The sequence below is a fragment of the Protopterus annectens genome, chromosome 4.part0 (assembly GCF_019279795.1).
Source record: "Protopterus annectens isolate FY-2018-M chromosome 4.part0, PAN1.0, whole genome shotgun sequence".
Taxonomy (NCBI): domain Eukaryota; kingdom Metazoa; phylum Chordata; order Ceratodontiformes; family Protopteridae; genus Protopterus; species Protopterus annectens.
In genome coordinates, this window is record NC_056733.1 from 246,446,880 (window position 1) to 246,472,345 (window position 25,466).

Consider the following 25,466-nt stretch of genomic DNA (forward strand, 5'->3'; position numbering starts at 1 on the left):
TAAATTTCTTAATTTTCTTGCCCTCCAAATCAGTGCCTAAAAGTCAGTATAGAACTTTTCAAATATATCATTAAAGGTTCCTTCCTGTTGGAACATAATGTGTTATTCAATGCCCACAACACCGTCCCCTTTAAACGAGAAAGCTGACCTTCATAAAATCCAGTGATGTTGTCAACAAACTTCTGACAGGCAACCGCTTGAATCACATGCTACTTCTTCATAAACAAATCATCATCCAAACCAACACCCAGTTCAAGATATACTCACAGACCCCATGGAACAAAACCTTGTTTGGAATACGCCTTAAGAGCCTTAAGGTGCTAAACCGCTGAGTGTAATTTCTTGCTTTCAGCTGTAAATTTAGAAACAGTTAGCCAATAAAGGATTTAAATATTTCATTATTTCTTATGGTTCATTTGGCTGGTGTGGATTCTTTGTTCTGTTCTGTTTAGTGTACCCATTTTTTGAACTTGTGCAGTATATTGTGTTTGTGATCTTGTGTTGTGCTGCTGAGCTTGTACTTTTTTAACTTTGTACTACTGTGGTATTATTTATTGTTGATCTGACATTATGGCTGGAATGGATCATCTTTCCATTTTTGTGAATTCACTTGCACTAGGTGCAGATGTTGACTTCTGGTTGCGGCAGTACATGGGTGCTAGTACATTAGCTAATACATCAACTGGTTCCAGTGGTTTAGAGAATGCTGGTGAGCAGGCAACTTTGTCAGAGACATTTTCTAAACTTATATATAAACAGATAGCAGCAGTATGAGGTATTATATATTCTTTTTCTTTTGGCTTTTCCCAGTTAGGGGTCACCACAGTGGAACAACAGTACATAGAACAATGGACAGTGGAGTTTTACAGTGTCAAGTTGCCAGCCCAGTGCCCAACCTTCCACAGAAGGCACATACATGGACACACTCACAGCTAGGACCAATTTAGAGTGTCCAATCCACTTACAGCATGTCTTTGGAATGTGGGAGGAAACCGGAGCAACAAGAGGAAACCTACACAACCACAGGGAGGACATGCAGATTCTGCACAGAAGGCACCCCAGCCGAGAATCGAACTGGAGAACCTCTTGCTGTGAGGCAGCAACACTAACACTGCACCACCATGGCCACCCTATTTTGCGCTATTATATATATATATATATATATATATATATATATATATATATATATGGTATAAATGTAGTAGCATTTTAGGTAAATGATATATAAGATGTAAATATTGTAAGTTTTATATATTTTAAGTAGATTTTTAGGTATTTTGGCTTTAAAGTATCACTAATGCCATCACTGAATTATGTAAATAGTATCTGCACAATATTGTTTTCTAAAGAGTGGTAATGTAATACTGTATATTATCTAAAGGAGAAACTCCTTAATGCTGGGGTTGGTGGGCCATTATGAGACCAATTATGCAATTTGTTCTTATATAAAAAGGGATTTCCTAAGCCATGTCAGATTTCTAGGGATCTGTTAAAGATGCAAAGGCGAGCTTGTAGTCTTGGACAGGAGTTTGTTTGGAGACCTTTATTGTGATTCAGTTAGAGGTAGGGTTCTCATGTCTATACAGGGATTCCCAGGAAAGAAGGGTGCCTCCAACTACATAGAGGGAGAGGTTCTAGAGGAACTCTATAAATGTGGGCCTGGAGTGGGATGCTCTGGGTGTGCACCAGGTTCATTTGGAGCCTACAAGAAAATCACTTTGGCCGGACCAGGCATTGAATTTAAATTTAAAAATTTTACTTGCATGGTAGAGAAAATAGTATATCACATTTATCTGCTGGTGAGACGATATTATTTTTTTTTAATACAACATATGCTTTGTAACCTTTAATAAAGTATGAGCTGAATAAAAGCTGAATTTTCAGTTCCTTTTTTGTCCAGTAACATCAAAATGACACTACACACACACACACACACACACACACACACACACACACACACACACACACACACACACACACACACACATATATATATATATGTGTGTATATATATATATATATATATATATATATATATATATATATATATATATATATATATATATATATATATATATATACATACATATATATATATACATATATAGAGAGAGAGTGTGTGTGTGTGTGTGTGTGTGTGTGTGTGTGTGTGTGTGTGTGTGTATGTGTGTGTGTGTGTGTTTTACAGATACGTGGTCAGGTTTTTACACTGATCAAAAATCAGGTCATCGCATATGCCAGCTTTTTTTCTGTGCAAAATCGTAATATCATGGGGAACTGGGAATTTGCCCTTTCCTCACTGTAGTACAATCTTAGAGCTTGTATATATAATTAGTACAGGATAAGGGGGAACAGGTTAGCTAGCACCCCAGCAAAAAAAAAAGTTTATCTTTAGTCTGAAAAAAATAGGAACATCCAGCTAAAAATGTGGACATCTAATTAGCATCAAATCTGAATACCAAGTAACAAATAACTCTTCCCTCTTCCAGTAGGAATTTGGGATACTACTCAGAAACACATTTAAAAACAGGGATTGACAAAAATGATGGAGATATAGGCACATTATCAGTGAAACAGTGAACATTCTGTAGACTTTAACTGTATATCCAATTTTTACCACATAAGGTCATTTATTTTTGTGGCAGAGAAAAGGAGTTGTAGAATGTGTGTCCTCTTTCTGTAAATTATTGTTGACCCTAGTATTTTGGTCATGTAGAATAGTTTTCTGTGTACTTCGCAGCTTCAGAAATCACATGTGATGAGGGTGATTCAGAAAATTGTGTGAAGGGTTAAATCAAGCCTGAAAATAGGGACCTATCTCCAAAAATAAGGACATCCTAAATCAAACCTGAAAATAGGAACAGTCCTCCAAAACAGTGACAGTTGAAATGTTTGCTAGTGGTCTTGCTCTGCCTTTGAAGAAGACAAGATATGTGGAACCCCTACTATCTGTGGAGAAGCTTACAGGAGCACTGCACATCACACTGACCAATTACCTACTAATCTGCATGAACAAGATCCACCTAATATAAGAGAAGTTATGATTCAACCTAATCCTGTGAATTACAACTACAAGGATCCTGTTTTTAATCACACCAAGTGGCTGGATTCCACCTACATATTTGGAGGCACTGTTACTATATCACATGCAACTTTATGTGCTCAGCTGAAACAGTTTGAATCTAAGCTGTTGAAATTTAAGAAGTTAAAACTTGACAATTGCTTCCTGCAAGAATTAATTTGACTGAAATGGGTGCCCAAAGGGCTTAAGTTGTGGCATTGCCCATATGGTTTCCAGGCAACCACTTTATTACACTACAACTTAGTTGATTTTTGACCATATGGGATGTAAGGTTATTTGCTTGTTAGGGACAATGAAAGCCAACTGGGATAGTGCACCATGAGATTAAAAGTTTTGGGTAATTTGATTAAAAATGACTAAATGTTTAACAATGTTAGGTCTGATTATTAAAGCAACTTTCAAAGGGTGGATAAGCCAGATCAGGAAGTTAAGCACATAAGCATAAAAAACTGTTACGTGACATATATGATTATGGAAATGAAAGGGCTTAACCTTTACCTAAAAGTCAAAACAAATGTGTTATGCATTACACTAATTTTGAGAATGAAAATGATTAATAATAGCGGTAATGAAAATGAATGTAATGTTAATGGTTTATTGGAGTTCCCAACAATGCATCATTTGGAATGGTTAACTAATCAAGGGGGTGAAACATCACCATCCAAAACTTGTGAAAACAAAACATCCTTGGAGACATATGAGGAAGAGGCGATGAGTGAGGAAATGGTGATAACGCAACAGGATTTCAGTGACCAAGTATATATAAATACAATCAAGAACAGTTGTGATTTTAGAATTTTCAGCTATAGTCATTTGGTGTTGAATGAACTCTATCAGTTTATTCAAGAGAGGCTTCACTTTTGTACCAACAAAAGTAGTTGAGTTAGCTAGCCTGTTGGTTATTTACATTTGAATACAAGTAAACTGAATTTAAATCTTATGTTTACAAGTGGTGTGAGAGGCACTTCTTCTTCTTCTTTTGGCTTTTCCCGGTTAGGGGTTGCTACAGCGGATCACCTGTCCGCTCATGGTGTGAGAGGCACTAATGATGCATTAAAAAGAAAGAGCATTTTTAATCTACCTCTCCACTCTTTCTTCAGGTATTCAAACATTTATGTGAATGTGACCTTAGAAAAATATTTAAGAGTAAAGTGACTTTCTTTTCTAACATGACAAAAATTGAAAGGGCACTACTGTATGACTCATCACATAATAAGTCAATTTGAATCATGAAACCCGACAAGGGAGGTAGGATGGTTTTAATGGACAACGTTGATTATATATGCAAGATAATCTCAATGCTAAATGACAAAAACTATGAAGTGGTTTCTGGAAATTAAATAAACATTTCTTGTGTGTGTAGTATTGATTGCATGTTGAGAAAATGATTACTACTGGACATTACCATAAATAAAGAATATAATTATTTAATGGAATCATTTAATTTCATTGTTTTTTGGCATTCCAAAAGTGCATAATGATATAGAACTCCTCCACCCCTTGAAGACCAATTGTTGCTATGGGTGAGTCTAAAATAGAACACTTAGGCATTTTTGTTGGTAGAAGTTGAACGATTTTAACACCTTTAGTTATGTTTTAAAAGACTCCTGGTACTTCTTAAGTTTATTTGATGAAATTGATTACAGTAATGATAGTTTATTTAGTTTATTTGTGACAATAGATGTTAAAGACTTGTTTATGTTAATACCACAGAAAAAAGGTTTGGAATAGGTCATAGCATCTTTCTCTCAGAATATGACATTTTCTAATCATGAAGTTAGATTGTCACACAATTTCATGGAAGTAGTATTACACGATAGTTACTTCTTTTTTTTGAACGTAAATACTTTCATCAGCTTAGTGGTGTAGCAATGGACATGGCTTTTGTACCAGTGTTTGTCAATGTTATTCTTTGGTACTGGGAAAGTAGATTTCTAATCATGTCTGAGTATAACATTTGTATTCATATGTATGAGCACTGCCTTGATGAAAAGGTGATAAAGTCATTTTAGAAGAATTTCTACACTGTCTGAATGCCACTATTGCATTTTTAAAACTAACACAAAGCACTGTTTTTGACTGAATTGATTTTTTTATTAAAAAATGTAAAGATAGATAAAGTAATGGATTTTAGCCTATAATTTTGGGGAAATCAACAGTTTCCAGTGAATACTTGCACTTTGTGAGTTGTCATCCTTATGGACAAAAAAATAAGTCTCTATAAAGGGCAGATAGTTCATTTATCAAAATTATTATGGAGGATGCAGTATTTTGGAGAAACCAAACAAGTTCATTAATACACTAAGAAAAAGGGTTTATGCTAAACGTTACTGATAAAGGGTTGCTGAAGAGATTAAAAAGATAGAATGGTTAAATTTCCATCTATTATGGGTAGGCACACTAATGTTCAAACAAGAACTAAGGTTGGTACAAACAGAACAGGAGTTATTCATATTTTGCTTACAGAATAAAATACAATTTTAAAGATAATTGGTAAGCAGCCTCAGTCAGAAGTTGAAGGATAAGTTAGGCATCACACCTGAATTTGTGTTTAAAAGGAACAAAAGTAGGAAGCAACTCTTAAAATGCATAAAAAGGGTGCCCAATCAGTGGGAAAATAAAAACTATGGAAAAATGCAGTATGTGTAAGTGGTGTAAGTGCATCTATGACAGTCCAACTGCAATATTCACTGGATATGATAGAATAATTGGATGCAATGATAAATGTGATTGTAATACTGGAGATGTGGTTTACTTAGCAAGTTGCAACTCATGTGAAGCATTCTATGCTGGAAAAACAGAAAGGTAGTTACATTGTAGAGGAGTGTCAGTGGCACAAGTAACAAACTCACCTTTGGTGCAGAAGGCTGTGGGTTCTATTCCCACACCGGGGAGATGGAGTACTGTCACTGAAGTGCATCATAAGCGGGGAGTGCTGCACTCCTAGGTGTAGTCTCCTTCAGATGAAAACGAACCCATGGCACCTCTTGAAAAGTAGTGGAAGTTCCCTGATGTCCTGGACAATTGTCCCCTAGTAGTATTGGGTCTCCTCTGAAAAGAGTCTACTAGCCTAGTTGGACTGATCTGGTTGACAAAGGATAAATAAAATAAAGTAAATTAAAATATAACATAAAAAGGACAGAAACAATGCTTTAAGTGAACATGCTATTTTAAGAAGTTTTCATTTTTATATGTTGGGGAAAAAAGTATTTATTAATGTTAAAGGGGCTCTTCTGAGATGAGATTAGAATACAAAGAACTGGTGTGGCAACTAAGGTTAAATTCCACATAGTTCCCATGATTAATTGATTCTATTGCTGTCTCTAATATACTAAATTTAAGATATAGGTAAAAAAAACTCTCCGTAGGACAAGTGGTGTATGTCAACAAGCGAATAATCCAAAATAGAAAAATATACATCACTCCACAGCCAAAAGCATAAAATAAAACAGATTTTAATAAAATGGATAAGCGCTTTCACACTGAAATATGTACTTCATCAGACCACATCATTAAACTAAAGCATCATATGCTTTTTAAACTAAGGCATCAATGCAGTAATCAGCACACAGCCAATAGACAGCAGCAAACAATTACACAATTACATTTGAAACTTAATACAAAAGGAACAAAGCTTCATTCATAAAACAGGGTAATACTCTTCTTTAAAGAGACCCCGTCCCTTTAAAACAGGTTTAATGGATGTTCTTCCATTAATACCTGGAAACTTTTCAGCTTGCAATCGAATAATCCAATGGAGCTCACGTGTTTCTGTATAGTTCTTAAAATCCCCACCTCGTATACTTGATCTCACCATTTCTACAACCCTGAACTCAAAAACATGTTCTGCCCCATATTCAGTACAATGTTTCACTAATGCATTGTGTATGTCTTGTCTGTTAATACTATAGAGATGTTCCCTAATGCACTCCATAAGGGATCTGTTTGTCTTCCCTATATAGAAACAGCTGCACTTCCTGCAACTAGCCACATAAATCAAATCCTTGCTTTTACAATTTGCTTGTATGCTAAACTCATATTTAATCTTAGTAACTGGATGAACAAAACCACGAGACATCTATACTGTTACAAAAACTACAACTCATACACATCATTGTTCCTATTTGCCTGTCTCCATTATCTTTAACAACTGTATGTCTATTTTTATAGCATAACTGCCATTTAAAGCTCTTCCTGTTCTTAAAAACATATCTTGCATATCTTAATATGAGGTTTAAAAAGTGAACAAAATGTATGTCTATTCTCCCACTGAGCCATTACCATGTTGGCATAGCTATTAGCATGGCACATGTCCATAGCCACGCCAACTTTCTGCAGGTAAATACAATCTTTATATCTGAAGATATTGTTCTCTAGGACAATTTCAAGAAATAAACAAACCAGATTAACTTGTTCACCACAAGAGATTTGTGGATGACCTGCTTATTGTTTGGATGGGTACAGAAGTCTCTCTTCTGGAGTTCATTGATTACGTTACTGGGACAGTTCCTTTTTTGAGGTTCACTTGTAGATACTCTGATAAGGAGATTGACTTTTTGACATCAAATTAACTGTAGATGAACACAATAAATTGACTGCAACAGTATATACAAAAGACTGCAGGTGGAATACCATGTTACATCGCAGTAGTATGCACCCTGGGCATATATTTAGAAATCTGGTTAAGGGACAGGGCATATGTATCTCTCATCTGAACAATAATTATGGTTTGTTCTATAAAGATATGGAGAAATAAAGGAAGAGTTTTTGTCTAGAGGATATGATAGACTTGAGGTTGATATAGGATTGAAAGAGAGTTTTCAAGAGAGAAGGAATAGAGCCCGCCCTTTTTATTCTAATAACCATTGCCCAGTGGACACCATCCCTATAGATGAAGGACCTGTATGTGCTAATAAAGATGTGTCCCTCTCTCTATACTACACCAGTGATATCAATAGTGTCTTACATATAGTGAGAGATAATTGGTCTATTCTGCACTTAGATGCTGATTTGAAAGAGGTTGTGGGAGAGAGACCCAATTTTGTTTTTAAGAACAGGAAGAGCCATAAACAGCAGTTATGCTATAAAAATAGACATACAGTTGTTAAAGATAATGGAGATAGACAAATAGGAACAATGATGTGTATGAGTTGTAGTTTTTGTAATAGTATAGATGTCTCGTGGTTTTGTTCATCCAGTTACTAAGATTAAATATGAGTTTAGAGTGCAAGCAAATTGTAAAAGCAAGGATTTGATTTATGTGGCTAGTTGCAGGAAGTGCAGCTGTTTCTATATAGGGAAGACGAACAGATCCCTTATGGAGCGCATTAGGGAACATCTCTATAGTATTAACAGACAAGACATACACAATGCATTAGTGAAACATTGTTCTGAATATGGGGTAGAACGTGTTTTTGGGTTCAGGGTTGTAGAAATGGTGAGATCAAGTATACGAGGTGGGGATTTTAAGACCTATACAGAAACACGTGAGCTCCAGATTATTCGATTGCAAGCTGAAAAGTTTCCAAGTATTAATGGAAGAACATCCATTAAACCTGTTTTAAAGGGACGGGGTCTCTTTAAATAAGAGTATTACCCGATTTTATGAATGAAGCTTTGTTCCTTTTGTATTAAGTTTCAAATGTAATTGTGTAATTGTTTGCTGCTGTATATTGGCTGTGTGTTGATTACTGCAATGATGCCTTAGTTTGAAAAGCATATGATGCTTTAGTTTAATGATGTGGTCTGATGAAGCATGTATTTCCGTGTGAAAGTGCTTATCCGTTTTACTAAACTCTGTTTTATTTTATGCTTTTGGCTGCAGAGTGGTGTATATTTTTTCTATTTTTTCTGTTTTAAATTTAAGATAAGCAAAGTTCTGAAAATAAAATATTTTAATATACTGCATATTTTTGAAAAGTAATACTTAATATATAAATATACATAAGAATTAAAACACATTTGTAATGACTTTGTTGTTAGTAATGAAAGCTTTTTGTGAGTGTTGGTATTTTAACTTGAGCACTTATGAATTTGTCAGCTGCTATGACAGGTGTTTTGCATCACTTCTTTTGCATTGTGTAATTTAAAAAAAGTTGTGTGGTTTTAATTTCAATGTTTTTAGATGGATTTTTGGTTCTAAAGAAGTCTGTAGGACAAAAACACTTAACTTTAATAAAATACACTCTTGGTCTTTGATGACATTTTATGGCATTATTTCATGCCTGTTTGTATGATGCACAGACAGGAACTGGCAGGATACATGGCCTTCCTGTGCCTGTGGATACTAAGCTATGTTGAGCACTCACTACACTTGCCCCATGGCAACCTTTCAGAGACAGACTGGGGAGGCATTGATATTTGTCAGGCTTTTGTCTTGAGGTACCTCAGCAGTTCCTTGACATACTTTTGGCACATGTGGATCAGTATATTTATCTCCTGTGTCACCACAGGATTGAGCCAGAAACATGCATGCCTTCTATGGGATGTCACATTTCCCTGAGGTGCTTGGTGTAATGTATTGCAACCATGTTACCACTGCAACCCTATCAGGGTCATGGGGTGGGGTACCAAAATAAGAAGGGATACCATTCCATCAGCTGCAAGGTAGTATGTGATACATGACAGTACATCACCAAAGTGTCAGTCCAGCATCTTGACAGTGCCCAAAAATTGCATATCTGGCAGGAAAAACTCTCTCTATATTCTCTTCCTGCATGATAGGATGTCCCATGCTCACCTTTTTGGTAAGTGAAAAATTGTACTGTAATTATGTAATTAGTTGTACTTTGAAAAATCTATTCCTTAGTAGTAAACCACACTTTTCTTGTTGTGTCTCTGCCCTACTTTATTTTCTTGTCTTTTCCAGGTGATGCAAGCTACCCACTTGAGCTGTGGCTGATGATACCTTTATGTAACCGTACCAGAGCTACCATAGAGAGGTGTAACCCCATCCTGTCCCAAACACAGATTGTCACTGGGTGAATGTTTGGCCTGCAGAAAGCCCATTTCTGTTACCTAGATAAGTCTGGGGGTGCTCTTCAATAGGACCCTTCTACTGCAAACAGGATGTTTACCATGTGTTGCATTCTGCACAACATGAACATACACTGGTCTGGTGGTGAATTGCCACATGATGTCAGTACAGCTTCCTTTTTATATTCTCCAAGACTTTTTGGTTTCTAATACATGATAGGAATGAACCCCATTCCTAAGTCAAAGTATGACTAAAATTCATGAAATGAGTATTGTTTCAGTCTTTGATGTTAGCCAAAAGTGCTCTTTGCAGCACCTGCAATATGCCCAGAAGTGACTCCTTCTGCAATTCATACAGACTTACATGTATCTATAACAAATCTAAATACAACTGTAAATTCTTTTTTATAAGACTCATTGCTCCTACTACTGTTGGAGCTATCTGGGTATCCTTCTTCCACATTGCCCTCATTTCTGCCTGCAAATTCTGGCATTTCATGACTTTGTGTCTCTCTGGACATAAGACACTGCTGGGTGCAGCAATTTCAATGATCAGTGCTACTTTTGTCTTCTATTCCTGGACTACTATATCCAGTTTTCTCACATCTGTTTTTTGAACTGTTGCAATGGTGATCCCATATGATATGAACTTCATCATTTTCTATAATGCTTTGTGGTTCATGTTTCCAGTGCTTCTTGGCTACTTTAATATTATAATGTTTGCACAATCCCCAATACAACAGTCTTGCCACATTATTATACCTTTCGGCACATTTGGTACACAGGCCTTCTGCCATTAGTGTATCACACCCAGCAACAAGATGTGCGACTGTTTCCAATTCTATTTTAGAAAACCTGCATTTGTCTTTTTCTATAACATGTTCAATGGAGTTTATAAACCAAAAGGTATGCAGTCCACTATCCTGGGCCACCAATATTAACCTTTCATCTTTTGCTTTAAATTCAACTCTCCTTAATTATTCCTGCATTAGATCCTGATTGACATGACAATATTCCAGGAGTTTTCTGTACTTGCAACTATATTTATGCATTTTCCAGATTTCTTCCCTTCTCATCTGATCCTTCACCTTATATTCTTTCTTTTTTTTTTTGGCACATTCAGTTGCTGCCTGACTTTTATCTACTTCTGGTTTGACTTCCATTTCTACTTGACACCAATATGCTTCTGTTAAACTAAAAGGGGGCATCATCTTAGACTTGTTCTCCTAATGTTTTAAAACTTTCTCTGTTTGGATCTTGGGAGGTCAGCAGATATGCATGCAGTCCTAGAATAGCCAATCTATACATGTATTCAGTTTTGAGGAGGCCCATACCTCATTCAGAATGGATAATGTATACTCTTAGTACACACATGATTTTTATAAATCATTTAATAAGCAGGAAGCATTTTTCTTATTTTCCTATCCACAAAATAACATCCACAAAACGCACTCCAATCAAGGAAGTATTTATTTAGTGCTTTCATCCAAAGACTTTTTCAGAATAAAATGACAGAATGTCAACCAGCCTTATAAACTGTTCTACATACTCAATTAAACAATTGATTAAACAATCAAACAACTAAAATCTAAAAACTTCAGCAAAGCAATTTTAAAGCAACATTACACAGTATAACACATATATTTATAAAAAGCACTTAATCCTGTCACTGATTCCAGGATGCTTATCTGCTTATAACCTAAGATGCCAAAAGGTTTCTCTCCTCAAAAGCATTTTTATAATCACCACCCCTTACATCCCTACAGACTGACTCTAACACAAAAACATGAAACTGTTTAAAATCTGCACATGCAGTAGAATGTTTATAAACAGCATTGTTAATTTCATAGTGTTTAATAGCATACATATGTTCCCTTAGTCCTACTTTTAATTTTCTTGTAGACATACCTATATAAAAAGACTAGCAGCTAGAGTAGATTACAATATAAATAATACCAGAGGAATCACAATTAAAATAACGTTTACTTATAATGTGTTTATTTCTATGTGACAAAAATACTGAAGAACTCTGCAAAATAAAAAGCACATATTACAAAACCTACATGCCATGACTTTTGACATTCTTAGCAGTCTGGGCGATAATATTGTCTGTTTCTAAATATTGTTTTAGAGACTTATCCTTCTTAATCACAAACCTGCGCTCATTTGTTTTTCCTATCCAACTGATCCCAAACCTTTTGGGGCCAGACAATCATCCCAAAACTGTAAGTTAGAACAAGAAAAGCAAATTGGTTTACAGTTTTGACTTTGTTCCTAGGTGTCAGAGCTGTTTTCAGTATTAATTTTAGTCTTCTAAAATATTCCTTACAAAGTTGTATTCACATTTGTTCATGTTTTATTGTTGATCCTTCATCAATTCCCAAATATTTACACACTCCCTCTTGCTCAAGTTTTTTTATATCACATTTCTGTCCCAAGCTGATATTTTCTTGGTGCTGCAGATTTCCTGCTTTAAATGTTGCTTTTGCACATTTATCAAGACCAAATAACATTCTTATGTCATCTGAGAAAGTTTTGACCACTTAAAGTTGTGCTTTCAATTTCCCATCTAATAAACTATACAGTTTTAAATCTCCCACAAAAACAGGACGAGAAGTCTTTGCACTTTGTTGTTTTCTGGGAGTCAGATTGTAGCGATCACCTACTCTATTAAGTAGGCAGCTTAATGGGTTAAAGACAAGACAAAAGAGAAGCAATGACAAAGGGTCACCCTGGAATATCCCCCTTTGAATTTTTATCCCTGGGATAATAAGTTGTCCTTTATCATGGCTTAGGTGCAAAGTGGTTTGCCACTGTTTCATGGTCACTGTAATGTAATCAGTCAATGTAGGGTGTATCTTATACACTTGTAAGCACTCTTTTATCCATGGATGTGGGATGCTGTCAGATGCTTTTTTGTAGTCTATCCATGCCATACATAGATTCTTTCCCTTTTTACAATTCTCCGTTATGAATTTATTTAGCAACAAATGATCCTTTGTTCCATATGACTTTCTTTTGTTACCCTTTTGTTCTATTGTCAAGATTGAGTTTTCTTCTAAATGACTATAAACTCTGTTGGCATCAATTCAGTGTATAGTTTATACATCGTTGGAAGGCAAGTTATTGGTCTATAGTTTTTAGGATATCTTGCAGATTCACAATTAAGAAAGAGTATCATTTTTCCTGTTGTTTAACAGGTTGGCATCTCTTCAGGGTGGCATATAAATAGTTCTTACTCATGGCTAAATCTTCATGTGAAGATGTTAATACTTTTAACCAGAGGTTAGATACTGCAACTGGGCCTGGGGTTTTCATTTAGGAGCCTTTCTTATTTTGTTTCAATTTCTCTCACCATTACTTCATTCCATTTTATATCCTGTACATTTTAATTTATTCTTTCTTTTACTTTTTCTATCCATTTAGCATCTTTGTTATGTTCTACAGGATCTTCATCGATATTTATCCAAAATGTATCTATTTCTTCTTTTTTGGTGGTATTTCTATTCTTTTTGCCTTGTTTCATAAGTTTCTATAAAACTTTTTTGGATCATCAATAAATTGTTTATTTTGTACTTTTCCTTTATATTTATTTGTATATCTTCTAAGTTTTTCTGCCTGTGCTGATATCTTTAGTTTACTATTTGCAATAGCGTGCTATAGATCTTGGCCTGTTATGATGTTGCATATTGCCTCTATCACATTAATCTTTCTGAGTATTTTTGTTGAGCTGTTCTCTCTTCTGTACTGTATTAACAATGACACTTCTTGCCATAATTGCTTTCATAGTTTTCTCTGTTAGCTACCTCCATGATGGCATTTGGTTTATCCCCTTCCTTTCCCTTATTGCCCTGTGTTTTTGTGGTAAGACTTTATCTGTTATTAATGTAGCTGCACAGTGATATATCCTATTTCCTTATGTTGTATCACGTGAATTTCTATGACCTGTCTTGATTACTGTGTTTATTTGTTTTATCAAACTTCTAACATTTTCAGTCTTGTCGACTTTATGCAGTCTGTTTCTTTCATTGATCTTAATATGTCTATTTATCACTATTAAATCAAGCAATTCTTCCCATAGATCATTTTCTTCTAAACTAAAAGCACATTATTTGTTCTCTGTTTCCATGGGCATTCTACAGAAAGCTCCAGAACATCTTCCTGTGCCATATTCTCTTCAGCTTCACCCTGTGTCATCCATTGTTCTTTCATATGGGAACTCACTGGCGTATCACTCAATAACATTGACAGTGTCAGAGTTGCCATAGTTTTCCTCTTCCTTCCCATGTCCATATTTCTTCTTCAGATGATTCCAACTTCTTCTGTTTTTCCTTACTCTGGGGACTCATTGTTCCATCATGCTGTGACATAACCTTCGTTAGACTTTCTACACTAAATCCTTCACATTGCAGGTATTCCATAACTTCAGCTTCTATTTTTTTTTTACTTCTACTTTACTAATCTTCTGCTCTACATTCCCCCTTTGTGATCTTATTTTTCATATTGTTAAATTTTCCATATCTGGGTGCCTTTGCCTATATTTCTCTTCAAATATCTTTGGAGCTGTTTTTTGGTATTAATTAATTTGGCTTTCTCTTTTGTATAAATATTGCATCATATCAGTTCACTCTTTCTTTCCCATGTTCATATATTGTTTTTATTCCTCTCAAAAATCTCCAGATTCTATTCTTTATATTCTCACACTTCCTCTGTCACTTCATTTTCCAAACAGCCCAAGGTTTCTAGATCAATATGGTGTTTTTCATGAATCTGTTGTATTAATTTGCATTTGAAGCTTTTGACAGTTTTTCTTGAGCAAGTATTTTTCTTTCCTGTAATTTCTCTCTCAGTCTTTTTGTATATCATCTGTCCAGAAAGTTTGGGGTTCTTGCATAATAGTAACAATATATAATTTCTTTCTTATTCCCAATAGTCCACTCTGTCATCTTTATGGTCTTTTTTTAGCCTGATAGATTTTGTGGGTTTTGCAGACTACTACCTTCTTCTACAACAGGGAGGCTATCCACCCTCTGAGCCTAACCTAACCGCATTGTAGGAATGTTTTTTGGTCTTGAGGATTCTACACTGTTATTTTTTCCTGTCCAGGCACCAGTGCTCCTGCCAGGATTGGGCACTTTTTTATTCTGGGACTTATGCACCCCTCTGTCTTTTTTTTTATTTGTTAACCTACTTCTGTCTATATAGCAGTGTCATCTTGGTGAGATTTTGTAAAAACAGGGTCCACCTTGTGAAGGTACTCACCAAGGCTTAAGGATGAATTCAATTCTAACAATACTACTGTCCTTTGCTTGCTGATTTTATCATCTCTCCCCAGACCCAGTACAGGTCCTTCCATGACTGTTGATAGTGTTGGTGGCCAGCCAACAGCAGTAGTATCAGACCCCACACAGCATTTTCATGCAGGCAAAGAGGCAGCGTGTAGTTCATATTTATGGACTATAACATTCAGGTTGGAGTTATCTCTTATTATAAAAAACACATAAAATGTAATTGATGCATGCAATGCTATGTGTGGGCTATGCTGTGTGGTACAAAGCCTACCATAGCCAGTTTTGGGCACCTGGGAACCCTGTGATTGCTGAGGGACCCCTGGTCTTGGAGACCCCCCCCCCCAACCACAGTAAGTTATCTTATTTTAATATTTTGTTAGATGTTTGTCAAACCAGCAAAAGCTAGTACTGTAATCTTGTTTACGTAACAAACCAAGTGGACAATAACTCCTAGGGTGAAGAATTCCAAGGACTAGCACCACTTCTTCTCCTTTAAAACTCAAAGCTACTTCTGGTTGTAATAACAGCATTTTGTCAAGTAGCAGGCTTCATAATTTCATTAAATGCTTTAAAATTCAGTGTATTTTACTTAATTAAATCCTACTGGTGGGTATTACCTCCATTAAAACTAAAACCCTAACAAGCTTTAGACATCCAAGATATATATAGCTGCTGCCTCCCCACCCCCACCACCAATCATCCTTGTCTAGGTGGGAGCCCTGCAAAGGCTGCTGCTGGTTGGGGGAAAATGAAGAGGAGAAAACTAAAAAGGATATTCATCTTCCTATTGCATTACTTATTTTAAACAGGATTGTGATATGACCTATTTAGAATAAAGCTGGTAACCGCTAGAGACTGCCAGCTGAGAGCAACCAATCTCAGAACTTACCTGGGATTTTAAGAAGAGCAGATGTTTGTGATCTTCAGGGAAGGTTTGCTTTTACAGAGTATTATAAATACTATCAGTGCACTAAATATTATAACTCTCAACTTCTTTGATTAAGAATTCTGGGCAAAGCCAAAACTATTGTCAAAGTAAAGGCTCAAAATGAGAAACACTTTTAAATTGTTCTTTAATTCGCTTAAAAAGTTAATAAAACAACACATTTCATACAAACAAGCACTTTCTGGACAATAAGAAGTATGAAGCTCTAATGTCTGGCATGCATAGATTCACAGATTCATAGACTGTTACAAGGCTAATGACCCAGGGGGCCTTCATAAGCCTAGCCAACGTTTCCCAAAAGAATAATGATGCCTTGCATCCAAATCGAACATTGAGCAACAGGCATTTATAAATTACCTCTCTCCATAAGGGATATCAGTGCCAGGCCCAGTGTAAATTTCCTATTCACCATCCACTTTTCTAGGTTGTGCTTAACTATGTAATAGACGAACTCTGTTTCACGTGGATGGGAAGCTTGTTCCATAGGAGGGGCAGTCTCTGGGGTACATATCTGTCTCTCCAGCATGTTCTATTTAAGTCACAGACCAAATTCAGGTCCTTAGACCCTGCATTTCTGGTACTCTTTGACTTACAAATATGTAGGAGATTCTTAGGTGTGGGGTTTGTGGATGCCTTGTAAGCCAGGCATAGATCACCCCCTCAGCAATCTATAAGAGACTGACTAGAGGGAAAGTGTTTTAAGGCACTCTTCATGAGGCAGGTTTGTTACACCATGTATTCTTTTTGTAAGGAAACTTTGAGGTCACTCTATTTGCTGCCTGTGCCTGGTCAGGTACATACCAAAGGGATTATTGGCCCTCTAATCCTATATGATTTACTAGCAAATCAAACTGTTTAGTAGAGACAGGGGAAAATATAACACAAAATCTGGGATATTCTTTGACATCTGGGACAGTCACAGGTATTCATTACTCCTGATGACTGCAAAACAACAGTGACTGACCTGGAAGAGCAGCACTAGTATCTCACAGTGTATTAGTATTTGCAGAAATCAATGTAAAACTAGTATTACTATGGCTTATGCTTCTGTGTGAGTGGAGAGTCTCAGATGTAGGAGTAACAAGATGTCTGTAATTACTTTCACTATCACAAACATCAGCACTGAGATTATGCTTGTGGGGGGAGGAGTGCAGTTGCAGTCTATTTATGAATAATAAGTTGGCCATCATTTCTTTCACTTACTATCACAAACATAGACCTTACACATATTGGGTGGCTATATTTTGTGGTTTGGCATGAAGAGGATGTGTGTGAAAGTAACTGCTCATTGCCACAATGACATGGTAAGTAGCATTGTCATTTCACAATACTTTGCTCTGGTTGAGTTCTTGGCTGTGGCTTTTTCTGTGTGAAGTCTGCATGCCTTGCCTGTCTCTGTGTAATTCTATCCATATGTTTTGGCTTCCTCTAGCATCTCAAAGATACGTAGTAGCTGAATTGACATTCCTCCAGTTTCCCTGAAGGTGAACACACAGTGTGTGTTTTTGTGTGCACAAATAAAATCATTGATTTTTACCTGTGCACCCACAGACAATAATGCTAAGCACATGCATAACTGTTCTGGGTAGTAGTAAAAATGTAGTTAACAAGTAACTATCCTTGAAAAATAAGGCATAAAATAAATCACAGACCATCCAGAGCTTCTAGGGGTCTGCTGTATAAATGGATTCTGATTCTGGTGGTCTCTGCCCTCAACAGCACCCATTCTAAAACCAGCCCTGCTCAGAGGTGTGTACAGGGAGTTTATGTACCTTGTCTGGGGGGCTGAGTATTGTGTAATCATCACTTTTTTTTTTTAATTTTCCTCATAATCAAATCTCAGAGGTATGCACAGAAGGTCATTATAACTTGTGATGGGGCTGGGGACAGTGTAGTCCAACTGATGGCTAATATTCCAGTCACATTTATAATTCACATATAGGGCTAATCATTGAGCCATTGTTCATTGAATCAAAAACTATTGAAAATAAGTAATGAACAGAACACATGATTGACTGTAACAAGCACACACAAATGCATTTTGCAGGGAGCAAGCCTTGGTATCCACATTCTTGCATCACTAAGGGACACAGAACAAAAATTAGGCACAAATTGCAGATGTTTCTCTTCTAGTCTTAGAAAGTTCCTGAGCAGGTTTTGTATTATCTTGCATTATGTAAAGGACATGAAGTCAAACTCAAATGTCTTTCATTATTTAGGTATTGCAATCCTCTTTGATTTGCCCAAAAACACATAACAAACCAAAGATATAAGTCAAAAATCATTCATATTCTATGAAACCAGAGGCATTTGAGAACTGTGATCATTTCCAACCTTGGTGGAAATGAGAAACTTCCTAATCCTCATAATTGTACCACATTGCTCATTTTGGTACAGTTTTCAACAAAACTTGGTAATCAATGAAAACAAGTTGAGGATTTTCATTTTACCAAAACACTGTACAATGCAATCTCCCTTACAGTTCATAACGCAGCGTTCCTGTATTCAAATATCTGCAGCAGATATTTTCATGCAGCTCTACTACAGGTACATAAATCTGTGTGTGTATGTGTGTGTGTGTGTGTGTGTGTGTGTGTGTGTGTGTACAGGCAAAGAATAACTGGCAGGCAACCCAGCTTACCAGTCTGTAGGAGGAATACAATACAAAAACAACATACAGTCTTTTCTCTTACTATGAAAAAAGCACTGAGTTCAGAATAAATGTGTATTTAATATACTACAGGTACTTTAATGTGTGTGCATGTGTGTGTGCATGCGTGTGTGTAGACAGACTCAAAATAACTGTCAGGAAAACCAACTTACCAGTATGCAGAATAAATACAATACGAAAATAAGATATCTTTTCTCATACTATGAAAAGAGCACTAAGTCCAGAATGAATGTGTGTATATATGTGTATGTATTATATATATATATATATATATATATATATATATATATATATAGGTCTGTGTGTATTTATATATATATATATATATATATATATATATATATATATATATATATATATTCCAGCTATGAGATAGATAGATAGATAGATAGATAGATAGAAGACAGACAGATGGATAGATCCGTGTATGTTTCTGTGTGCTAGAATTTCAGAAGCATACCTACTTTTCACATTGGATATGTTTGCTTTTGGTGCACTCGTTTGCTTCATGCAGCTGATGTGTTAACTTTGAAGAACATAGAACAGCAGAAACTCCAAGAATGAAATGCACCTGTCTGCAAACTCTATGCACTAATTCTCTTTTTCGGAAAGATACATAATATTAAATTCAGGTAGTTAAACTACGGGTATTGGCTGTATTCTGGTGTCCTAGGAAACATCAAAGCACATAAAAATATGATTCTGATTATTTGCCATCGACTTTTTTCTTTTTTTTCTTGATTTTTCTTGGTAGGTGAAAGCTTAATGTTTGAAGATTTTTCTTGGCAGGTGAAAGCTTAATGGTTGAACTGCAGCTTCAGCTAAAGATTTCTTTTAAAGAGTGCGAGAACAAGGACGCTGTTCTGCGGGATACAGTCTGGCAGATTAAATAAAAAAACTGCAGTGTGCATGTGTGTATTGCGTGCGCGCGTGTGAAGGGGAGTGCAGTCCATTTGAGTGTCTCCAGGGGAATGGGAAAGGATTGGTAATGCTAGACCAGGTCCTAGAAAGGGGTTGCTTGAGCGGATTATCCTTCAGCATGTGGTGAACCGCGTCCCTTTGGGACGACCAAATTAAGCAGTACTGTCATTTCTGTCGTGAAGGGAAAAAGCAGAGAATTGTACAATTAAGCCCCCAGTTTGGCTAAGCTACCACTACTTTCACTGATTCCGAATCGATCACGGTGGTCGCGGCTAATTCAGAGGTGGGTTTCGGCGTCCTTCGTGCTGAAATGCTGGCAGCTTGGATCTATTGAAAGCACCTCGTGGAGCTGTCCAATGTACTGAAATTCAAACAGCTGTCTGGAGGAAGTGGGCTGTCGGAAGATACTGGTTGCCTCTTACTTAACCTGTTAGTATCTGCTGCAGGTACAGAAGTCATCGCACTTAATAAACTTATTTTATGGAACGGGTAATTTATGATGGGCACTTGCTTGCTTTGAACACTGGACGTTTAAGATAAGCAGTAATCTATTAACATACGTTGTTTGTGATTTTTGCTGGAAGTGTCCTTAGGCAACATGCGGAGATGAGGATGCCAATATCACTGTCATAACAGGAGACAGTCGATCTCTGTAGACAAAGGTCGGGAAATAACTTGTCAATCCCACATTTTAAAAGTGGACCAGATGTTTTCTAGCAAAAAAGATAAATGTATAGTTACCTATAACTGCAATATTTTAACATAGTAAAGTCTAAACCACGTCCTTTGTATCCGTCATCCTACAAGCTTGCTTGAAATGATTCCTCTTCTGAATAACCGTGTGTGTGCCTGGTTACCTATAATAAAGCACATTGCAAGTTACGGATAAATACATTCCAATAAACTGAAAGTTCAGATAGTTTTAACCCAGTGATTTTAAACATGAACGCCTTGCTGTTGCAAAGCAATTTTTTTAATCACCCAAGTTTAGAATCTGCCTTCTTGCCATGTGCATTACTTGTTTTACTCAGTTCAAAAATGCCAGTAATTTTTGAACAGATGTACCGAAATCCTCCTTACTGTCAAGTTATTAGTCAGCAAACACCAGCTTCTTAGATAATGACTGCAGCTGCCATAGCAAGTGCTGATAGACATAAGCACAGACACCCAACGAATAAATGACTGTAGTACTGAGAAATGCTCGTCAGGACTCAGCATTCAGCGGAAACAAAAGGACTTCATATTTTAGAGAAGGATGACTTTCCACGACAGTGAAACAGACTATTTAAAGACAAGCATCTATTGTTTTCTTCCTGGAATACAGTCTAATAACTAATAATGAAGCATATCCATGACAAAACCACAAGAATAAGCAATACACTGACTAGGTTTAAAATCTGAAGTTTTACATCCTACCTGGATATCTCAGAACTTGAAAAGAATGTTACTTAAACCCCAGGAAACGTGTAAGAAAGCGTAGATAGATGTTGAGGTACGTTGCTCTAAAAAGCGTATAAACTAGGCAGGCAACAAGGCCGTATAGAGGAATTATGGTTGAGACGTTAAACATTGTGGTCCTGGGGGCCCCAGGAGTAGGAAAGACTGCCATAATCCGTCGGTTCATCTACAATGATTTTACGGAGAAGTACAACCCGACCAGCTCCAGATGTATTTACAGACCATCGGTGGTCCTACATGACAGCGTTTATGACCTGAAGGTTATGGACACGCCACCTCTAACAGTCCTTCCTGCAAGAAGCTCTCAGGTATGGGTGTCTTTACAGCAGATGTTTAATTAGAACTTTCAGATCAGATTTATAGCTATCTTTACCATTTCACACAGTAGCAACATTGTACAAATGCGGTAATTTAGGACCAGTTGTACTGTTCAGGAAGACTTCATTAAGAATTGTATTTACTGCATATAGAAACACTTTAACTAATACCTACGCTCATTGTTTACTTGAGTGCGGTGCACTTAAATATGCTGTCATTTTTATTTTAAAAAATTGTGTAAAAAGATATGTTTGCCTGCTAGACATTCCTTTTACTTTTCTTATCCTAGTCACATGCCTAGTTTGGCACGCTGCTGTAGAAATTACTTAATGTAGAAGTGTCGTGTTGTGATTTAGAAAAAAAAGTCACAGTCACATTTAGAAGCTTATTTCTGCAGAGTGCCATCAGTGGAAAATGATATTTAAAGAGTGGTATTTGGTAAGTTTACAGACCCATGAAAACAGTGCATATTTTACGCATCTAGTTACTATTTAGTTCTGAAACCCTTCTGTTGTGTCAGAAGTGAACTTTGGTTTATTTAGTTTTTTTTTTTAATTTCTTCTCGTTTCGTCCTGGTCTTAACCAATGCAGAAGGTACCTTTATTTCTGGTTTATCGAAAAGACAGCAGTATTCTTGGATTCTTTAGTATACATTCTAATCAGCTGCGGTCATGACCTTTTCCTGACTACACTACAGTTTTGTTCTCCTTTGTGTCACGTTGTATTATCTTATATTACTCACTGAAGCTGAGAAACTCCCAAATCCTTCTGATCAAGCCATGTCACAGGATATTACCACTGCACAGAAAATAAAAACTAAACAAATGAATAAACAATAAAAATGAAATTTGTTATATCCAGTTTAAATCTGCAGACTTTGTGCAGTTAAGTAAGTGAATGGTAATGGGTAGGATTTTTGGATATTTGATTAATTCCGATGTTACTAAATCATTAGCCTGCACTTCTTGGCACTATTATTCTGATGCATTTTCCAATACTTTATAACTTGTGCTGCTATAAATACTGAAGTTTTCATATAGTTATTGCAGTCAGTAGTAAAACATGTGGTACCTGCATTCTTTATCACTCAGGTGGTGTCCAAAATGAGATACATATGTTCTGGTTATACCTGTAAAATTAAATAGTTTCCATTCTAGTGAGTACACAATATAGTGAAAAGGAAATAAAGAAACAACTAAATGTAGTACGTTTCATCTAAACAGGGCTGGTTTCAGAAGTTATGAATAACAATATTTTTCCTTGATTTATTTATTTATTTATTTATTTTTTGTATGTTAATCATGTTATCCCACTGCAGGAGCCTTAATAACTTAATTACTTTAGAAGCAATGGTTATGCAAAGCAGAAAGAAAGCAGAAGTAACCAAAGTGGCATTTTGATCATACATGGAAAGCAGAGCAGAATTTTAGTGCTTTATTTCATTAAACAGCAAAGAGTGATTCCTAAAATTCAAAAAGCTGACTGTTGCAAAAACAGTTAAGACTCTATTTCATTTCTTTAAAAAAGCTTTAAAGTAGATAAAAAATGAATATGGTTGAACTTTAACTGTAAATTTCATTAATTAGTAATTATAACTACTATTACTAGTTCCACAACAAGAAGTACACATGTTTTTGTTGTGTTCTGCTGTTATGCTATCCTAACAATTCATTTGTGAAAACTGACAGTGGGAAGTTGGAAAGAATATTTGATAATTCACAATTAAATGATGTGTGTGTGTGTGTGTGTGTGTGTGTGTGTGTGTGTGTACATATGGTAGGTCTGGGAGTGTGTGTGTGTACATGCATGTGCATGTGTTTAATTAAAATGCATGCTCAGTCAGCTTTCAACAATGACATTGATCTAATCCATACTGCATTTCAGGAATTTGACCGATCCCTGCACCAATCCCTTTAGGCATACACATTACTCCAAAAGACTTTAAAGATGTATTGGTGTAAACAGTTTTCTATAGAAAACACATTAGAATAATGTATTTAAAGACAACAACATAATACGAGTTGCTAAAATATTTACATGTATCTGTATTCCTAGTGAAATATGACCCACATGTTAAATATGACTTCATGTCCTTCTTTAGGGAGTCTCTAATTCAGTTTTCAGTTGCTTTATATCTTCAAAGCTTTTTTGAAATCCAATTTCACATCCTGTGCAACAGTCCTGTAGTTTGCAGCTGGAGAACATGATTAGCAAGGGCATCTCAGGCTGTTTACAGACATCTGCAATTGGGGTCCTACCATGGGTATTCATGTGTGATACCTTGGGGGAGGGGACTTAGCAGTTATATTGCTGCCTCTTTGTTTTGCCATGAAATGCATGCTGCAGCTGCCTAAAATCACAGCAGTACTCATGAACAAAGTAAATGTGTGAGTTTAAGCCATAGCTACCATGTCACATTCATGACCCCTTGTTACTGTTCCATGATGGCCAGGTTTCTACTTTAACATTGCACATTAAGGCTGAAGTGAACATTTCAATTTCAAATTCTGTCTTTCCATTGCTGATGTGCTCTGAATAGTAAGCACTCTGACAGCAGTAGTGGGCATGCTCTTCGTCAGTAATGTATGCTTCCCATGTAAGCATCTCTGCACTTCATATACGTGCTGGGCTTGTATTCCACCTTTAATGTTTCCTATGGCTTTCAAGATTAAATTGGGATACATTCAGCATGTATTAGTAAAACAGTTGCACTAGTCTGTTGTATCATGATATTATAACAAAGCTTATCCAAAAGCTACTAGAAAATAATTCATAGCACAGCACATGCATACCACAACTGAACATTTGCAAGTGGACTGCCTTTAGGGCACAAAATCATTGAAAAGTGTTCAGCTTTTCAGTTTGTGTCTTCATTAATATAGCATTTTCAGATAATGATCCATATTAGGTGATTATTTTATTATTATCAGTCATATGCTTAATGCTTAACTTTAAACTGAACTTACATTTCTGATGTAATGTCTGGTAACAAGGATTACTTCAAATTGCAGAATGTCTAGCTAATATTATATAATTTTACTATGAAGTTCATTAAAGTTTCTTTTATTGGATTCAAGACTCTACATCGAAGGTTACACTGTTAAAAGTGAGGGCATCACTTTTAAATAAGTAAATGTAAGTGGAAATGCTGGCCCTTTTATCAGTCAAAACAGATGGACAGACACACACACACACACACACACACACACACACACACACACACACACACACACACACACACACACACACACATATGCACACACACCAAAATGAAATACCATTGCAAAATAGAATATTACCTAAAACAACCAAACCATAAAAGCATTTTTGTAGGAGGGATACACTCATTGTGCACCCTCACACTCACCCTTTGTATGGTCACACATTTTTGTAGGAGGCATACACTCATTGTGCACCCTCACACACACCCTTCGTATGGTTACACAACTGTATGGAAGTATGTAACTTCAGAAACTGTGATGTTTCCAGTGCTTTCCTAATTAGATACTTCAGTTTTTTTTTTATTATTTCAATGCCTGAAATTCATATTAAACCCATGAAATAATTAAGCATTGAAATAACTACATAATCCTACTGACATTGTTTATTTTATAAAGACAACATGTAATGGAGAAAAAAGCCTTAGCAGACAAACTAATAAGAGAAAAAAAGTTTTAAAGCAGTGAGAGAAAATCTTTCTTAACACTCAATTATAGCAAATAAAAGTTACTTGCTTTAGTTCAGTAAAAATCATTATTTCCAGTGGAGAATGACCCAGTCCATGGGTGGGTAAAATGGCTGGCT

At 36.1% G+C, this 25,466-nt stretch overlaps 1 protein-coding gene across 1 annotated transcript in view; it reads left to right on the forward strand.

Moving 5' to 3' along the window:
• The first annotated feature begins 19,838 nt into the window (after nt 1–19,838).
• Nucleotides 19,839–25,466, forward strand: part of LOC122799285 (ras-like protein family member 10B) — a 303,825-nt gene continuing 298,197 nt past the window's right edge. Inside the window, exon 1 of the mRNA XM_044068242.1 lies at nt 19,839–21,652. Coding sequence (XP_043924177.1) covers nt 21,437–21,652 — 216 coding nt within the window. The 5' untranslated portion in view covers nt 19,839–21,436. The remainder of the gene's footprint in view (nt 21,653–25,466) is intronic.